The sequence below is a fragment of the Leuresthes tenuis genome, unplaced genomic scaffold (assembly GCF_036924035.1).
Source record: "Leuresthes tenuis unplaced genomic scaffold, fLeuTen1.0.hap1 SCAF_1, whole genome shotgun sequence".
In the NCBI taxonomy this organism is placed as follows: Eukaryota; Metazoa; Chordata; class Actinopteri; order Atheriniformes; family Atherinopsidae; genus Leuresthes; species Leuresthes tenuis.
In genome coordinates, this window is record NW_027325355.1 from 5188221 (window position 1) to 5206102 (window position 17882).

Sequence of the window (17882 nt, forward strand, 5' to 3'; positions counted from 1 at the left end):
ATGTAAGTTGCTGTACTGTAGAGATTTTTGTGGAGCCCAGGAGGAACACCTGCTCAAAGTTAATGCACCCCGAGCCTCGGGGCTGTTGTAAGATTAAAAAATGGAGTCCCAAAGCTGTAAGCTCTGGACTCCAGGTGGTGGCTTAATGTCTTCCCCATCTGTCAGGGCATCCTACCGGCCACTTCACCCAGAGGAGAGGAGCGAGACACCGGCCAGCCGCCTCGATCCAGGACCGACGGAAGCCGCCCAGGGAGGCTTCGGCGTCGGTCCTGGACCGAAGAGCCGGCCGATGTCCCACCCAGCACGCTCCAGGCCAGGACAGTCTATCAGACTCCATAACTACCACCTCTATCACTGCAGGAGGGGCAGAGCCCACTGCAGAGACCCTGGAAGGAGTCTGATAGAGAGGCGACCCTTCACGGCTCCTCGAGGGAACGTGTAGGATTAAACTTTCAGTAGTCCTACTGGCCCTATTTATATGATTTCTGCGTTCGAAATATGATCACATGACCAGTAGACACCGTCACTGTTGCCCCGGTTTTTACCATATATGGAAAAAAAGAACTCACAGAACCTTCCATAAATGGAAATCTGCAAACGTCAAACGAATATCCCCAAAATAGGGGTCAATCAGTGACATGATTGGTCACGTGTGCAGGTGAGGTTGGACGTGCATACGTCACCCCAGCACCTCCATGCTCCATGGAAACATGGTCGGGATCAACATCAGCCTCTCAAGGCAATTCTATGGTAAAATAGAGGAAACATGTGGTTCCAGCACATATAGAATTGGGAGATATGTGAGAAGTAAGTGAAACACTGATGCTAGATCACGTTTAACAGCTTTAGCCCATTAAATACACATCTCTTTTAAAGGCTAACTGTTCTGGCCAACTGCTTAATAATACTTTATTTGTTTTATTACGTAGGATAATGTTTTGCCCTTCTTGTGGATTCAGCCTTGAATCAGTTCTTGTGGGAGGACATCAGATTATTGAGTCCTGATAAGACAACTGAAGGCAGTGTTTAAAAGACATTTTAAATTGGACTTCACAGTATAACTACACATTCATTTGAATACATGACCTCTGAACAACAAGATTATCATTGATCCACTTACTCTCTTAATGAAATCTGATTACACTGTGAATCAGGAAGCACAGTAAGATGTGCAGTGGAGTCATTACACAACTCTGGGAGTTTGAAAGAGAAGCAGAGGCAATCACACTTCCAAAAGAATAAAACACCTCTGAAAATGTTCCACTTTGGCAAAGGTGAAAGGTTGGGGAAGCCAGCAATTTGGTCCACTTCAAACTTTGTGTCATGACAGCTTTCTGATACCATTTCTATTTAGAATTGCAGAGGTCCCATTTTTAGATTGAGAATGCTTCGTCATTGGAGAGCCTGCAGGACCTGACCGTACACAGCAGCACCATGCTGCAGACTGCAGGGTGTTTTAAACGTGTTGGGTCAATGGAGGAAAAGCATTCAGTTATCAATGATTACCTTCAGTGGTATTTAATTGATAGGAACCACACAGCAGTTGATAGGTAGTTTATTTTATTACTCTTGCCCAGAAAGAGTTAAACATGTGACTGCCTGTTAGTTAAAATCCTCTGTATTATTGCATTATAGCTTCAAAGATGGACTTGACAGCTTGCAGTTTGTCACAGCACTGCAGCAGTATCCTACAGTCCTGACCCCTGTTCTGTCACTCAAGTGAAAAGTTATCTGCCACAGACACGGAAAACTTATTCCAACCCCAGCTTAGTCCTGCCTGAAGTAACAAGAGGAAAACAAGAAGTTTGTGGGCAGACTGCCTTCTGACTGCGAAGGTTAGTCAGTTTAATCTTTATCAACATAAAATATCATCCCAAGTCTTGTTTTAGATTGACATTTTCAGTAAATTAGTCCAAATGCTTTCTGCTTTTAGAAGGAGACACTTCAGTGACCCTGGAGGAGATCTTCATGCTTGCCACAGGTGTAGCAGGTAAACCTCCTGCTGGCACGGATCCTGGAGCGTCCCTTCAGCTCCTCACCAGTTGAAACTACCCCATGGCAAATACATGTGCCGACACATTAAAGCCGCCTGTCTCCGATAACTACAACAGCTTTAAAGCCAACACGAACTTTGGAATTAAGAATTCCTGCTTTGGATGCTTTTAAACACACTGAACTATGAACACCTGAAATGTCCCAAAAGAAAAAGGTTTTGTTCAGGTTGGAGATGTTAAACACTCAGCTTTAAACTCCTGTTTAAACCTCTGTTCTGTCTTCTCTTTTTAAAATCTACAAGGTGCCGGTGTTCCTCTGTGCCGGAGGGTAATGCATAAGAATAAAATGTTTTGCCATCCCAGTTTATTTGTCTAAATGTGACATGAAGATAAAGTTCAGCCATGTTGTTCAGACTGATGTAGTTCTCTACAGCAGACTGCCACTGAAGAGATGGTGTCAGAGCACTTTGTCTCTGTGGTTCTTCAAAGGGATGCAGGTCATCGTCCCCAACAGTAAGTGGTGGTGCTGCTCAGGGTCTGTGAAGATGCTGAGAATCCACAGTTCATCCCATTGAATCTGGGAAGAAAATACAGAAAAACAACACGATTTACTTTGTTTTCTCTCAAAGTTTAAATGTTGTTGGCGTTCCCTGCCAGTGATTGGCCAGATTTAGTCAACAAGACTCGTATGCAGAGACACCACAAGACGACATGATAAAAGCTCAAATACACCATCAAATAAATATTAGAACTAAAGTGATGCTGACTGAAGCATGAGTGGAAATTCTCAGACATAATGATTGATTTTAAAGTGACAGCTTCAAGGAAGAATCTATTTTCTTTTTTTTATATATAATTTAAAAAAAGCTCTCTGGTACATATACTGTTTTCTGAGCTTTTACAGCCTCGGTTCAACCTCAGGTTAAACTCATGTAACCATGATTTTCCTGTGAATGCTTCATGTAGATGTAATAAAAGGTCGCCCTGTTGTTTTTGCTTTAACATGGTTTGCAGTGTTCACCTGCGAGACAAATGATACATCACCTCTGCTCATCCAGATGTTCAGTTAGACTGCCGAACAGCACAGATAACGTGAGCGTTCCAGTGGTGCTTGTGTTCGTCCAGTTCTTTCTGTCGCGCTCCCAGACGGCTGTACCGCAGCAGCCTTGTGTGTTCGTAGCTGCTTTTGAACAGATGCTTCTCCCTCAAGTCACCAAACAGATCCATCCAAAACTGTGTGTGAGTACGCAAACACACATTTTATTCTGAGGAAATATATCACCTTCCTCCTGTAAAATACAGCTGAATTGCTGCCTGTTGTGTTTTAGGTAGTTTATTATGTAGAAGACATTTAAAATCTTAAGCAGGAACTGAATTGATTCAACATATAAAAAAAAAACACCAAGTAAAAGCGAGCATTGCCTTCATCAGCACAGTCATCTACAGTAAATCCAAAGTGTGATGTGAAGTAGATAATCAGTGAAGAATGAATACGAGATAAAAACCTTTGTTTGCCAAAGCAGGACCTCCAGCTTTCAGTTCACTGCTCAGATGCTGAAGTGCCATACATGTGACTTCTGGCTCCTGCAAATGCATCTCTGAGCGCTGATCTTAAGGAACGATGAAGTGCAGCCATCAGTCCATTTTCTGCCACAGTCTGTGCGGCGCCGCATTGGAAAAACTCAAAGCTCAGCGACACACTCGATGTAATTTTGAGCACCGACACCAGGATCATTGTTGGACTTTCCACATGTGAGCCACATCATTTTTGTTGAGAAGCCATCGATACGGCCACTTCAGGCAATCCCAAAAGGTTTCAGTTTGTCGTTCCCACCAACATGCCACACTGAACAATACTCTATTCCAGATGTGTCAGGTTCTCTTATTGTGTTCATCACATCACATCTTCTGACTGTAAAAGAGTACTTTTGTTTCAGAGGCTGCCACATCGCTCTGTAACCTAAAAGCTGCCTGATCCCTGAGGTTCCTCAGAAAAAGCTGCCTGCACAGCAGCAACTGGAGCGTAGTTCGTCCTCTCGGTCAGGTCTGCATTTTGTAGTCTTCTTTTGAAAGTGCTGACACTCACTGAAATGTTGTGCTTGGCTGCCAGTAAGTCCAGCATGATTTCAGAGGCAGGGTCCTCAGTGAAATACTTGTGGATAAGTTCATCCACCACGGCTGCTTCAGGACCTGATGGATGAATATATGAAAACACCACATGAGAAAAAAGTAGATCCACTGCATTTACACTCTTTCGTGTCAGGTTTTAAACAATTATTGATTAACAAAGTAAGAAACTGAATATTGTTAATGATTCACTTAGATTCTCATACATTTAGTGTTCATCCCAGTGACTAAAACGCAGTAGAGTTGGAAACCTTGAAAAATGCCTCCCTAAGTAGTGGAATTTGACATTTTATTTTGAGGGTGCCACTCTGTTTTTCTGAATGTATTATTCTGCATTTGCTGCACTTAACATAAGCTGCACGTTTTGAGTTTCAGCCATATCTGGGTGGTAATCTCAGTGATAATTTATAATACAATGAAGAAATCCATAATCTTTAAGAAGATGATCAAAATATACCTTCCTGTTGAAGATTTCTGCAGCATGAGCCACAGTGTGACAGGACAGGCTGAAGATTTATTCCACAAAATGGACAAAACATCATCTGGTAAAATACAAAGGGGAAAGGACTTTTAGCTTACACATGATGGTAATTTGCTGTGTAAAGTTGAGAAACTAATACTCATCTCACTGATAAAACAGTGATAACGGCACAGTTAATAAACATCCAGCATCAGTGTCTCACTTCCTTCTCAAACTTTTCCTAATTTCCCTCTCTTTATCCATTAAAACCTGAAAACTGCCCAATTGCGTTGTGGCTTGTTGTGTTGCTTTTGTATTCTTTGACACTTCAGGGCCACCGTAGAGACCACCTGTGAATACCAGCTGCTGTATTCATGGCACCTAATTTAAGTCAGTCTGTTCTAACAGCTTCCAGCACTGCTCAGCTCACAGACTTCATCTGTCTGAATTCTTCTGGAAAACAAACACAAATTTTATTCTCTCACCTTCTCAATTCTCTGTATTGTTGAGGATGGTGAGAAGGGAAGAGTGAGGGGTTTCCTTCGAAAGTCCACTGTCATCTCCACAGTGTTGAGCGGGTTCAGCTCTGGGTGGTTCTGACTGCCCAGAGGACCAGGCTGGACCCTGCTTGGCTTCCAAGATCAGGTGTGTTCAGGGAGGTGTGGCTGTAAGCGACACTCACTGTGACAAATATGGATTATATAGGTGCTGGAACCATGTTTCCTCTATTTTAAATCAGAGGTTATTTGAGAGGCTGATGCTGATCCTGCACATGTTCTTCTCTCTCGTGTTGGTTCTCTTCAGCTGAAAATGAGACTCTCAGATAACTTAGTGTCTGTCAACCTCTTCTGTTCCCTGTGTGTAGTTTTGTGTTCAGCGTCACACAGAGAGACCGAGGAAGCTTAATTCAATAATATATGTTGTTTCTGCATCTATAAAAACCTTGTTTACGATCACTTCTATCGCTTATGGCCGTACTGCCCTGAACACACCTGACCTCATCTGAGCTCAGAAGCTAACCAGGATTGAGCCTGGTCACTTAGATGGGAGACTGCCTGGGAACAATAGGTGCTGAAAGCTCTTTTGCTTCTCTACAAAAACCAAAGAGGAAGCTGCTGTCCCATTGAACTTCATATTAACTTAACAGCTTAGATGGCATCTCATCTAAGTCAATCTGTTCTAACAGTTTCCAGCAGTGCTCAGCTCACAATGACTTCATCTGTCTGAATTCTGAGAAGTTAAAACATTTATAAAAAGTATTCTATCAAAATAATACCAAGAAAACTGATCTTTTCCTGATAAATTCAGGAAACTTTAGTGATATTAAGTAACTTCCCTCAAACAGATCGGTCAACATGTCTTGTACTGGAGTTACTGCATAAAGTCTCATATTATATTTAAAGTCTACTTTCATCAACTAAAAAGAGGTTGAGAAACAATCAATTCAAAGTCATCATAGCATATATAGACACTTGCTGTGTCTTTAAAGTTTGCTGCTCATGCACAGAAGGTGGCTTGAAGAAATATTTTAATAGATTAAATGATGGACCCCATAGAGTTTAGTCCCCAGAATGACCGAGATCATACATTTACAAGCACAAGTTGTTCCTTAATATTACTTTACATCTTTTATAAATACTACTTGGATATAGTATATAGCAGAGTGTTAAAGCTGTTTCTCTTGGTTTCTGTGGTGTGTGACTTCCTCTCAGGAACACAGACAGCACGCAGACACATGTGACATCATGAACAGAGAAGGAATATTTCTGTGAAACGTTAAAGCTGTAACGGATCAAATACAGGTGCAGATGAACAGGTTTTCATTGTAATCACACATGATGTTCAATACACACATACAGCAATCTGTTGTATTTTTGTACTGTGCTGTATCTTTTAAAATGGCTTCATGTTTAATATTCTATAGCAGTGAGCAGTTAATAATGCACAGACATGAGAAATTCAAAGGAGAGTCTTTGGAGTCTTCACTCCTGGACCTGTTGCCTAGGCGACCCGACCTTGGGTAATTATTGATTGTTGAAACTAGTTCAGTCTTTAATGTCAATAAAATCTCCTTTAACTGTGAGGAAGTGGTCTTTATTGATGGGAATATGTCGCCCTCTGGCGGTGAAAAGATAAATAGCATCACGACTGAATACTTTAGTTCTTATAACTGTAATAATGAGCAACTGGACTTTCTGGATATTTCACTTCTCATCTGAAAGATGTCTTCAGCTTTAACTAGTTGGTGACTGCCGGCTGATCAGCAGTTTAAAGACTATTCACACTTGGCAGGTCTGTACGGTCACACTGACACACCTCAGTCCAAACCATCTGTTTTCTTTGTCCAGAATGTGGACGTTACTGTCCTCAAAAGAGTGTCCCTTCACCTTAAGATGGAGGTGAACTGCTGAGCCTCCAAACTGGACATCTGTATGTGTCAGATAAAAATATGACTCTACAGAAACGGACATTCAGGACCAGAGGGTGAAGAACTTAGAAGATGGGGACCTCACCCAACCAGAAAAGGATGTCGTACCTGATCCTGAACTTTGATGTCTGAATCCAGATTTTGTCAGTAAGAAATGTGGATTAGAGCACGTAGAAAAACTGAACAAATACTGCTGAAGCTGCTTCACAATGTGATGGAAATATTAATATATTCACAAATATATCAGGTGTGAGTGTTGAGATTAAAACAATATGTGATTTGTTCTGAAAGAACTGCCTCATTAACAAGCTTCTGCTCTCAAACTGCACAGATCTGAGCGCTGAATGTGATTTGTTGAATTGCTGGACATTTTCTGACCTTCCCATCAAACTGAAAATAATAATTGCACAACACACTAAAACACACATTTCTTGTGTAAATCAAACTTGTCCTGAGACAAGTGGGTGCAGCATATTGAAAATACAGCCCCTAAAAAGACAAAGATCACACCAGCTTCTCAATGAGGAACATACATGTACATGTACCAGTTAAAGTCAGTTTTTGACCCATTTATTTTGCTTTTGATAGACAATTCTTGTTCTGACGATCAAAATATTTGATTCACTGAGAGTTGTGTCCCTCCACACATGCGCATCATCTTTCAAAAGTTTCAGTCCATTATTTAGATGATTCTCCAGTACAAGAGAATTTTTTAAAGGAATAAAAACATCAATAATATCAAAAGAGCAAAAAATAAAGCATAAAATTCTGAAGGTTTTCACCTCAAATATCAACATGTTTGACTTCATTTTACATCAATTATTATTGTGGTGATAAAATGTTAGAATTTTTTATTTAATTGATTTTATCTTAAATATTTTCAGCTATTAAAGTCCAAATATTGTGTATAAAGGATCATTTCAGTCCTCTTTGTGAGTGTTCAACAACAACATTTAGCAACTTTCTGCCATCAGAATCTAGTTCCAGTCCAGTTGTCCTTTCATCATCTCACAGAAAGTGAATGTGGAGAAACATCAGGATGAACCCTGGCTGCTCACCAAACTTCTGCTCATTGGAGCAGAATCAGTGAAGATCTGTCAGCAGGTTGGAAATTCATCTTGGCTGATTGCAGCTCAGTGATTCCTCTCTGATATCACAGTTTGTCACATGTGCAGCAAACTAACTGCAGCTGACATCAACTGAATGGTCTCAGTGGAAGTGAGCTGCAGAGAAACACAACATACTGATATTCAGTGTGAAGCTTTGACTGGAAACACACAGAAAAACAACATCCCGGAAGAATGGCAGCTTCCATCTTTAAAGGACTGGAAGAGGAAGAAGTTTCCAAGGAATAATTTAGAAGAGTTTCAAACAGAAACTGACTGAATCCATGAATCTGAAAAGGTGTTTCTGAGTGAAAGAGACAGACATGTACAGACTCAACTATCTGTTCAACAGTGATTCTCTGACAGGAGGAAACTCTTTATACTCAACTCAGAGACACTGAGGAACCAGGAGACCTGATCCAGAACCCAAATCCAGGATGCAAAGGTTCTTCAGTGAATGTGGTGTTGAAGGTGTGGAGGTGGATCAGTGTGTCAGAGGAGACTCTGTAGAAGGACAGAGTGCCAGCAGGACGGTCCACATACACTGCTGCTCTGTTAGAGACAGAGGAGGAGGAGGAGGAGGAGGAGGAGGAGGAGGAGGAGGAGGAGGAGATGTGTGTTCTTCTGTTAATGTGCCAGACAGAGTAACCGCTATTAGAGCACCTCAGACTCCAGGACTGATCATTGTATCCAAACGCACAGTTATCTCTGCCTCCTCTCCTGCTGATTCCTCTGTAACTCACTGATATATAAGCTTCTCCTCTCCACTCGACCTCCCAGTAACAGCGACCAGTCAGAACATTTCTACACAGCAGCTGAGGATAGACATCAAATCTGTCTGGATGATCAGGATATGACTGAACCTCCTCCTCCACCCATGTCACCTTCTTGTTGTTGTCAGACAGTTCCAGTTTTCTGTTCACTGTGTTTGTGTCGATTGTGAGTTGACAGGAATCTGATGGAGAGAACAAACACAATCCAGCTGCAGTTATTGATCTATCATCTGTTCACTTTGATCAATGAGTGATGTGACAGTGTGAAGATGGTTGGATGTCATGAATCAGATGAAGAACACACTTACACTTCCTCAGACCTGGTGTCAACCATCGTTCTCCAGCAGGCTCCACCCTGAAAGGAGGACGGGGGTCAGAGCAGCACAGTCTCTTTCAGCATGCAAACATGGACATTACATGGCTCTCACATACACATTGTTCTACACTGAGAAAGAAACACGAAAACATCTGGATTCATCCACTGGAATGAAGCATCTGAAAACTAGAATGAAAGCTGTTTGATCAAAACTGAAACGTACAAAACTCCTTTCAATCATCTCTGCACAGCAGATTATCGACTCATGCAGAGATGCTTTCATTATTTGATTTATCTCAGAAAAAGGAGGAAAGAAAAGAAAGTGAAGAAAGAGAAGAACAATGGATGGAAGAAAATCTCTCTGAGCTCATTCTAAAGTTTACAAGCACCAAATGTTTTCTGCAGTCAGATTATGGAGATGAAGTTTCTGTCTCTGAATTCAATTCTTCAAGTTTGGAAGAATTTTCACTTTGATTTGTCACTCATTTCTGAATCCAAATATGAGCTTTAAAAATTCTAATGAAATCACTTCAGTTTCTGACATCATGGTCTCTCCTGATGGTCACATTGTTTCTGCTGACTCCTCCTCTCAGTATGTTTCAGGGCAGCCAAACATCCAGATCCTTGCTCAGACCCATTGGTCCATCTGAATGCTGCACAGCCAGCCAGGGGAAGACATTCATCTAGAAAAGTTAGACTAGAAACACTCCCCTCATTCCACCCTCCACATTGAACATTAAAGGCTCAGAATAAGATCAGAGGAGAATCTATAGTCATTGGAAGTAAATTAGCTGCCAGGTGTTGTGATTTTATTGATCAGAATCCCTCATTTATTTCAGCCTGATCACTTTTCAGGAATCTGAAACAGACTGAAAAGCCTCCAGCCTCTTCCTCTCCTTCCCCCAGTGTCCCTCTCTTCCTGTTTCTCTGGAATTCCTTGGATAGTGTTTATTGGATTGTCCCCCACCTTTTTTTCTTCTTCTTTATCCCAGCCAGAGATGGGATGAAGAACAACCAAACACAGCTCCAGTTCAACTTTGGTCTACTTGGTTCTCATCTAGAAGGACGGTCAGAACCACAGAAGGCCAGAACTCTTTGGACCTGGTACTGTGTGGCTCTCAGTAAGTCTGATATCAAGTCATGTGGAGCTCAGAGGATTGTTGAAGTTTGCTCTGGTGGTTTTATCTCTGAGCTGAAACACATCCAGTTCCACACACTGTTCTTTGAATGTGTTGGAGCTGTCAGAGAGCCGGTCCAGCTGAAGATCCCCATGTGGGCGTATGGAGGGAGGGACACAGGTCTAATCCACATGTACACATTTCCAGATGTGCGGTGAACATGGTTTTATAAATCTTTGTCCAAAGCTAGGCTAACATGTCCTGGACCCATCTCTTTATCTGATCCAGGGTCAGAGGACCAACAGACACTTCTCACTGTTGTTCCTGCAGATGTTCTCCTCGGAGACCTCCTCCACAAATATCTGCTGTTTCTGTTCAACCAGTGTTTCTGCTGTGAGCAAAGGAAAAAGGCTCCTACATGTGGGATTGTTCATGTAACACTCAGCAGGAAGCAAAAACACAGGGCTGAGTGCAGGACAGAGAACATGTTTCCAGCTCTTCTTCCTCTGTCAGACATTGTGTGTGGCTGCAGCAGGCCTCTCCATACCTGAGTTTGTGTGGATCCTTCAGTGCAGCCGTCAGCAGCTTCACTCCTGAGTCTCCTGGATGGTTGTAGCTCAGGTCCAGCTCTCTCAGATGGGAGGGGTTGGAGGTCACAGCTTCAGCCAGAGAAGCACAGCCTTCCTCTGTGATCAGACAGCCTGACAGGCTGCAGACACACAAAACAACACAGAAACTCTGAGAGAACTGCTCTGAAACTGAAGCTGAATGTCATCAAATGTTCAGAGAAACTGGAACTGTCTCACATTACTGACTTTGTGTCTTTGTGCTAAGCTAGGCTAACATGTCCTGGACCCATCTCTGTATCTGATCCAGGGTCAGAGGACCAACAGACACTTCTCACTGTTGTTCCTGCAGATGTTCGCAGATGTTCTCCTTGGAGACCTCCTCCACAAATATCTGCTGTTTAGGCCTCTGAACTCTTTAAGCTGTCAGAGGCCTAAAGCTGCTGTAACAATCATACAAAGACCATCCACAGGTGTTCTGTCAGCTGTTTATAAAAACAGTTTGATGAATCCTGACCTGAGTGTTTCCAGTCTGCAGTTTGGATTCTTCAGTCCAGCAGACAACTGCCTCACCCCTGAATCCTGCAGGTTGTTGTTACTCAGGTCCAGTTCTGTCAGACTGAAGGACTGGGAGCTGAGAGCTGAGGACAGAGCTGCACATCCTTCATCTGAGAGGTTACAGCTACTCAGTCTGAGGAGGGAATAATGAGATAAGTAGTAATCTGTGACTTTCTCTCCTATAAAAACAACTGCAGTATATTCATACACATCCCTCTATATCTGTACTTACAGAGCTTTGCTGGAGGCTTTGACCACTGGCAGCAGCCTCAGAAGAGCCTCCTCTGAAGCAGAGTATTTCTTCAGGTCAAACACATCCAGATCTTTTCCTGATGACAGTAAGATGAAGACCAGAGCTGACCACTGAGCAGGAGACAGTTTATCTGTGGAGAGTCTTCCTGAACTCAGGGACTGTTGGATCTGCTCCACTAGAGAACGATCATTCAGTTCATTCAGACAGTGGAACAGATTGATGCTTCTCTCTGCAGACAGATTCTCACTGATCTTCTTCTTGATGTAATCAACTGTTTCCTGATTGGTCTGAGAGCTACTTCCTGTCTGTGTCAGCAGGCCTCGTAGGAGACTCTGATTGGTCTGCAGTGAAAGACCCAGGAGGAAGCGGAGGAACAGGTCCAGGTGTCCATTTGGACTCTGTAAGGCCTTGTTCACAGCACTCTGGTAGAAGAGAGTCTCTTTCAGTGTTTCAGACTCCTGAGACTTTGATTGTTCTTCCATCAGGTTGACTCCAGAGCTGATGAAGGTCAGATGGACATGAAGAGCAGCCAGAAACTCCTGAACACTCAGATGGATGAAGCAGAACACCTTCTCCTGGTACAGCCCTCTCTCCTCTATAAAGATCTGTGTGAACACTCCTGAGTACACTGAGGCTGCTGAGATATCGATGCCACACTCTGTCAGGTCTGATTCATAGAAGATCAGGTTTCCTTTCTGCAGCTGCTCAAAAGCCAGTTTTCCCAGAGACTCAATCATCTTCCTGCTCTCTGGACTCCAGTGTGGATCTGTCTCAGCTCCTCCATCATACTTGACCTTCTTCACTTTGGCCTGAACCACCAGGAAGTGGATGTACATCTCAGTCAGGGTCTTGGGCAGCTCTCCTCCCTCTCTGGTTTTCAACACATCCTCCAGAACTGTAGCAGTGATCCAGCAGAAGACTGGGATGTGGCACATGATGTGGAGGCTTCGTGATGTCTGGATGTGGGAGATGATCCTGCTGGCCTGCTTCTTATCTCTGAATCTCTTCCAGAAGTACTCCCCCTTCTGTGGGTCAGTGAACCCTCTGACCTCTGTCACCATGTCAACACAGTCAGGAGGGATCTGATTGGCTGCTGCAGGTCGTGTGGTTATCCAGAGGCGAGCAGAGGGAAGCAGTTTCCCCCTGATGAGGTTTGTCAGCAGCACATCCACTGAGGTGAACTCTGTAACATCAGTCAGGGGCTCCTTGTTGTGGAAGTCCAGAGGAAGTCGACACTCATCCAGACCGTCAAAGATGAACACAACCTGGAACTCTTCAAAGCTGCAGATTCCTGCTTCTTTGGTTTCAGTAAAGAAGTGATGAACAAGTTCCACCAAGCTGAACTTTTTCTCTTTCAGCACATTCAGCTCTCTGAAGGTGAATGGAAACATGAACTGGATGTCCTGGTTGGCTTTGCCTTCAGCCCAGTCCAGAGTGAACTTCTGTGTTAAGACTGTTTTCCCAATGCCAGCCACTCCCTTTGTCAACACTGTTCTGATTGGTTCATCTCTTCCAGGTGGGAGTTTAAAGATGTCTTCTTGTCTGATGGTTGTTTCTGCTCTGTCTGCTTTCCTGGATGCTGTTTCAATCTGTCTGACCTCATGTTCATCATTGACCTCTCCAGTCCCTCCCTCTGTGATGTAGAGCTCTGTGTAGATCTGATTCAGAAGGGTTGGGTTTCCTGCTTTAGAAATCCCCTCAAACACACACTGGAACTTCTTCTTCAGAGCAGATTTATGTCGGAAAACTGGGTCAAAAAGTTCTAAATAAACACGACAAATAAGATCAGTCAATACAATACACAGAAAATCTTCAAACTTTTGATTTATCTGAGAATTTGAACATGTGTTGTTCTGTGTGTTGAGACATCAGTAAATGTGTCATTTATCCAGCAGGTTAAATCTTTAGAGAAATCCTCTTACTGCTCTGCAGACGGTCAGCCAGCTCCTCCTGCTTCATTCTCCTCAGGAAGTGAACTGTGATCTTCACTAATGCCTCTCTGCTGCTCCTCTGCTCTTCATCCTCATCCTCCCTCTGACTCTCTAAGCATTCTGGGTAATCTGGACTCAGAACCTTCTGGATCTTCTTCAGCTCCTCCTTCACAAAAGTGACCATGTTGTCCTCCAGCAGCTGGAACAGAATACTATATGAATGAGCCAATCAGACTGAAGTCATGGAGCCAAACATCAGATCCATGTTGGACACACTGACAATCCACTGGTCTGCAAAGTGCAGCATGGAGATGACTGTGAACAGAATAGATGGAAAAGTAGCTGTTGTACATGTACAGACCATAAATATGGAGTCCAGCTGTGTTTGATGCTGCTGGGCAGACTGACCACTGGGAACCTCTGAGCTCTGCTGGTCCACTCTGTGGAGGAATCATGAAGAATGAGCTCACATTCTGTCTGTCCACACAGAGACAAACACAAGGTAAAGCTCCATGAAGTGATGTGTGGATGTGAACAGTGAATCAGAGGACTCCCTGCAGTGGGAAAGCTTTACTCGTCCTGCTGATCCCACTGAGAACCAACAGCTCAGTCTGCAGCTGCTTGGAGCTTTCAGCTCACTTTGGTTGGGTTCCAACAGCTCTCAGCAACCCCTTCAGAAAGATTACCCTCCCTGCTGAAGTGCCCTGGAGCAAGGCAGCCAGAGCCAGTGTGTGCTTGGATCAGACTGGTTGTACTGGGCAGCTCCCAGTGTGAAGGCTTCAGACGATGACTGTACAACATCATCTGATGATTATTTCCCAAAGACAGGAGACAAACTTTCATTGTAGCTTCCAAAAGCTCTGTTTAGTTAACTGGAAGAAGCAGAGTTACTGTCTGTTTACCAAGTTTCATTTAACTTCTCAAAGCTTTAAGCAGCTAACCAGCACCCTGGTGACTGCTCCTCTCCTGAACCTGGAACACATCACACCTCCATCAGCTTGATGTGGTTCAGACGCACAGGTTTTTAATTCTAAATAAATCTATCTCTCCTCCTCCATCCAGCAACACCTGCCACCTGAGTGGAAGTTCCTACCTACACTGTGTTAGAGTCAAAGCACAAAGGTGACACCTGCTGGACCAGCTGGTGTCCTACAGACACTCAGAAACACCTCCTCCAACATCCATTCTTTCCTCTTTGACTGCTGTGTTTGTGGAAAACATCCAACACACACCGCTTCACATATGAACATAGAAATGGATGTGAAACAGAGCTGAGCTCACATTAAACACATGTTGGAATAAAAACTGTTCAAACTGACTCTGCTACATTTTACTCTGTTACAACATTTACACTCAGCTCACCTCTGAAAGGATGGATGTTGGTCTGATTTGAAGTTAAGAGGAGGACCCATTGACCGGTCGCTCTTCATGGACACACAGCTGGGTTCAGATCCAAGTCTGAGTCTCTGATGGATCCTGAGAGAAAAACACTTGTTTTCTTCAAACTAAAGTATTCAGTGATAGTGTTTGAGTCTGCAGTGAGACGGCCTGTCAGAGAGTCAGTGTGGCTGCTGTGGAACAATGTTACAGCTCCCCCTTGTGGCAGCTCTGCCACTCTGCAGGCAGACGTCAGCAGGTGTGTGAAACTGGAAGCTGGATGTAATTTTACCTGAGAGAAAACAGGAAGACTGAAGCTCTGAGCTTTCAGTATGGTTCCCTGACTCAGTCTTTACTGTTTGTGTGATCAGATTAATTCTGCTCTTTTAGAGACAAACTGCAGCTGCACCACACTGGAAAACACTGACTTTGGAAAATATGATTTTTCTGGAATATAAAGTGTCAGATTAAAAAATGAGATCTTTTCACCAGATAACATGAGCAGGTTTATTAGGAGAGAATTAATAACAGATCAGTTACTAACATTACTGGGTTGATTTGGTCATTTTGTTCTCGTTTCTTCAGAAGGTCGTTTTAAACTGACGTCATTAAACACAACGCGTGAGAACGTAATATTTCTACATCAGCCGCCCTGCTCACTACATAATCAGCATCCTGTGAAAAAGTCACATCAGTGGACAGATATTCAGCAATATTCTCCCTTTGTTTTAATAAAGAGCTGCAGGACTGAACTAAAATATCACATTACACACATGATGCAGCTAATTAGTCTCATCAGAGACATCAAGAACTGATCCAAGTCTCAAGTAATTCAGCTGAAAACTGCTTATCATCTGAAACATGATGCAGCCTCCACTGAATACTGACAGATACTCACTGTTGGGCTGATGGAACATCATGTTGAAAATGAATGAAGAACTCCTTTGACTTGTTGCTCTTAAAGGACACACAGCTGGGTTCTGGTTCCGGTTCTGGTTCATGTTCAGGTTCAGGTTGGTTCCTGTGAATAAAGGTGGTTTGGTGATGTGAGTGCTGAGCTCTGACATGGAGAAGAGTCATGGACAGTTAGAGATGGTCATCTCACCTCTGAGCTTTGCTCTGGCTCTCATGTTCCCCACACAGAGTGGTTTTAGTGTCCTCACACTGATCCATGCTGCTGAATTCACATCAGCTCACACACACTTTCTACCTTCATCTGCAGAGGAAACACAAATCATTCATCTGCACATCAACTCAAATCCTCCTCTCCATGTGTCAGTGGATCTTATGCTCTGATAATAAAGACGTGTTTCAGTAATAAACTCATCAGAAATGTGTTGTTTTAACAGTGGACACATATGTTCAGCATTCAGCTTTAAGGATGAGATGTTAGAGGCTGATCTCACAGTCTGAGCGTAGAACACGATCCACAAGTTAGAATTCAGGGTCTGTTCACACAGAAGAACCTCAGAGGAAGCAGGAATACAACATGGCGTCTAACCAAAGTGCTGCATGATGTCAGCTTCACATTCTCAGAATAAAACTTGAAGTTAAAGTCCTGCTCTGTGAAACACACATGAGCTCAGTGAGATGAACTTCATCACACTGTGCACGTGAACATGTCAGTCATTGATTTTAATGGTCTGAAGCAGCTGTGAAAAAGTGCAGAGCAGTAAGAAATAAGTGAGCTCCTCTGAAATGGAGTCCAAGCATAAAGCAGCTCAACACAGAAATGTTCCAGTAAAGCAGAAGTCCTTCATCTATGAAGTCTGTGGAACTCTTTCAGTGAGTCCTGGCAAAGATAAGCAGCAATAAATACAGAACACAGGTCCAAAAGCACACAGCTGAAGCACAAACAAAAGAAAAAAAACAAGTGCATGCAGTGGAGTCGCCTCAAGAACTCTCAGTTTGGATTTAAAAGTGCTCCATGAAATGAGTTCAGTTCATTTTCAGTCTTTCTGCAACATATTCCATGTAACAGGAGCAGAGAGGACAAAAGACCTTTGACCCGGTTCAGTCTGTACATCTGGAACAAAAAGCAACAAATCTTCTGAACGGCCAGGTTACGCTCATCAATAATATCTGCCAGCTGTGGGGAGAAGCAGGGGTTTTCTCTCCCCTTTACCCCGTATCTCCTTAAAGGGGCAAATGTATTCACAATGTGCAGAAATCATTCCCCAAAGCATGTCCAAGCTTTCTCTACATCAGGGATCAGTCCTATTTTCTTCCATTTCATATCAGACAGATCGTGATGATCAGCTTGTTCATTGAAGCCTTTAAGATTCCTCTTGGAAATAATAGCAGCTTTAGGTTTGGGCACCTTCGTGTTTCTAACAACAGCATTCAGGACAGGACTGGAAAGAAGACACTTTAAAGACTGTAATGCTTCCTTGGGGGCAGATGGAGGCCTGTAGCACCCAACAACAGTTACACAGAGGTCCTTAGCAGTTTCCACATTTAGAGCCACAAATTCCAGTTGTTTCCACATGGATTTAGACAGAATCTGGATTTAACGGAAGCAGCAACACCGCCACCATAAACACTGCATCCAGTTCTGTTCATATCTTCATCAGGAATAGATTTGGTCAGCCAGGTTTTTATCTGTTGATTTAACCCAAATCCTGACCTCGTCCATCCTGGAGAACAAGCTGCACACATTAAGAACAACTTTAGGAGCATTCTTTTCAGATATCAGCAGGTGCACGGATGATCCACCAGTGCAGCCTAATTTGAGGATATTTCTGACCACATTAACAGGGGACACGAGACGCAGATTCCAGCCAAGCTGCTATTTAAAGGTTTATTCTTCAGATGTACAGTATGTGACATTTTTAATTTTGTTTGTGCTCCGAATAAATTCACTTCATGCTGTTTT

The 17882-nt window shown here is 43.1% G+C and overlaps 2 protein-coding genes across 2 annotated transcripts in view; both read right to left on the minus strand.

Annotated features, from left to right (window-relative positions):
* The window catches only part of LOC140294513 (protein NLRC3-like), a 1060349-nt gene that overhangs the window by 950251 nt on the left and 92216 nt on the right, over positions 1 to 17882 (minus strand). Inside the window, exon 3 of the mRNA XM_072379594.1 lies at positions 16211 to 16268. The gene's annotated coding sequence lies outside the window, so the exon portion shown is untranslated. The remainder of the gene's footprint in view (positions 1 to 16210; positions 16269 to 17882) is intronic.
* Positions 7222 to 17882, minus strand: part of LOC140301715 (NLR family CARD domain-containing protein 3-like) — a 483071-nt gene continuing 472410 nt past the window's right edge. Inside the window, exons 3-9 of the mRNA XM_072380705.1 lie at positions 13992 to 14070; positions 13622 to 13829; positions 11679 to 13461; positions 11406 to 11579; positions 10870 to 11031; positions 9197 to 9243; positions 7222 to 9070 (exon numbers count right to left, since the gene is read on the minus strand). Coding sequence (XP_072236806.1) covers positions 8499 to 9070; positions 9197 to 9243; positions 10870 to 11031; positions 11406 to 11579; positions 11679 to 13461; positions 13622 to 13829; positions 13992 to 14070 — 3025 coding nt within the window. The 3' untranslated portion in view covers positions 7222 to 8498. The remainder of the gene's footprint in view (positions 9071 to 9196; positions 9244 to 10869; positions 11032 to 11405; positions 11580 to 11678; positions 13462 to 13621; positions 13830 to 13991; positions 14071 to 17882) is intronic.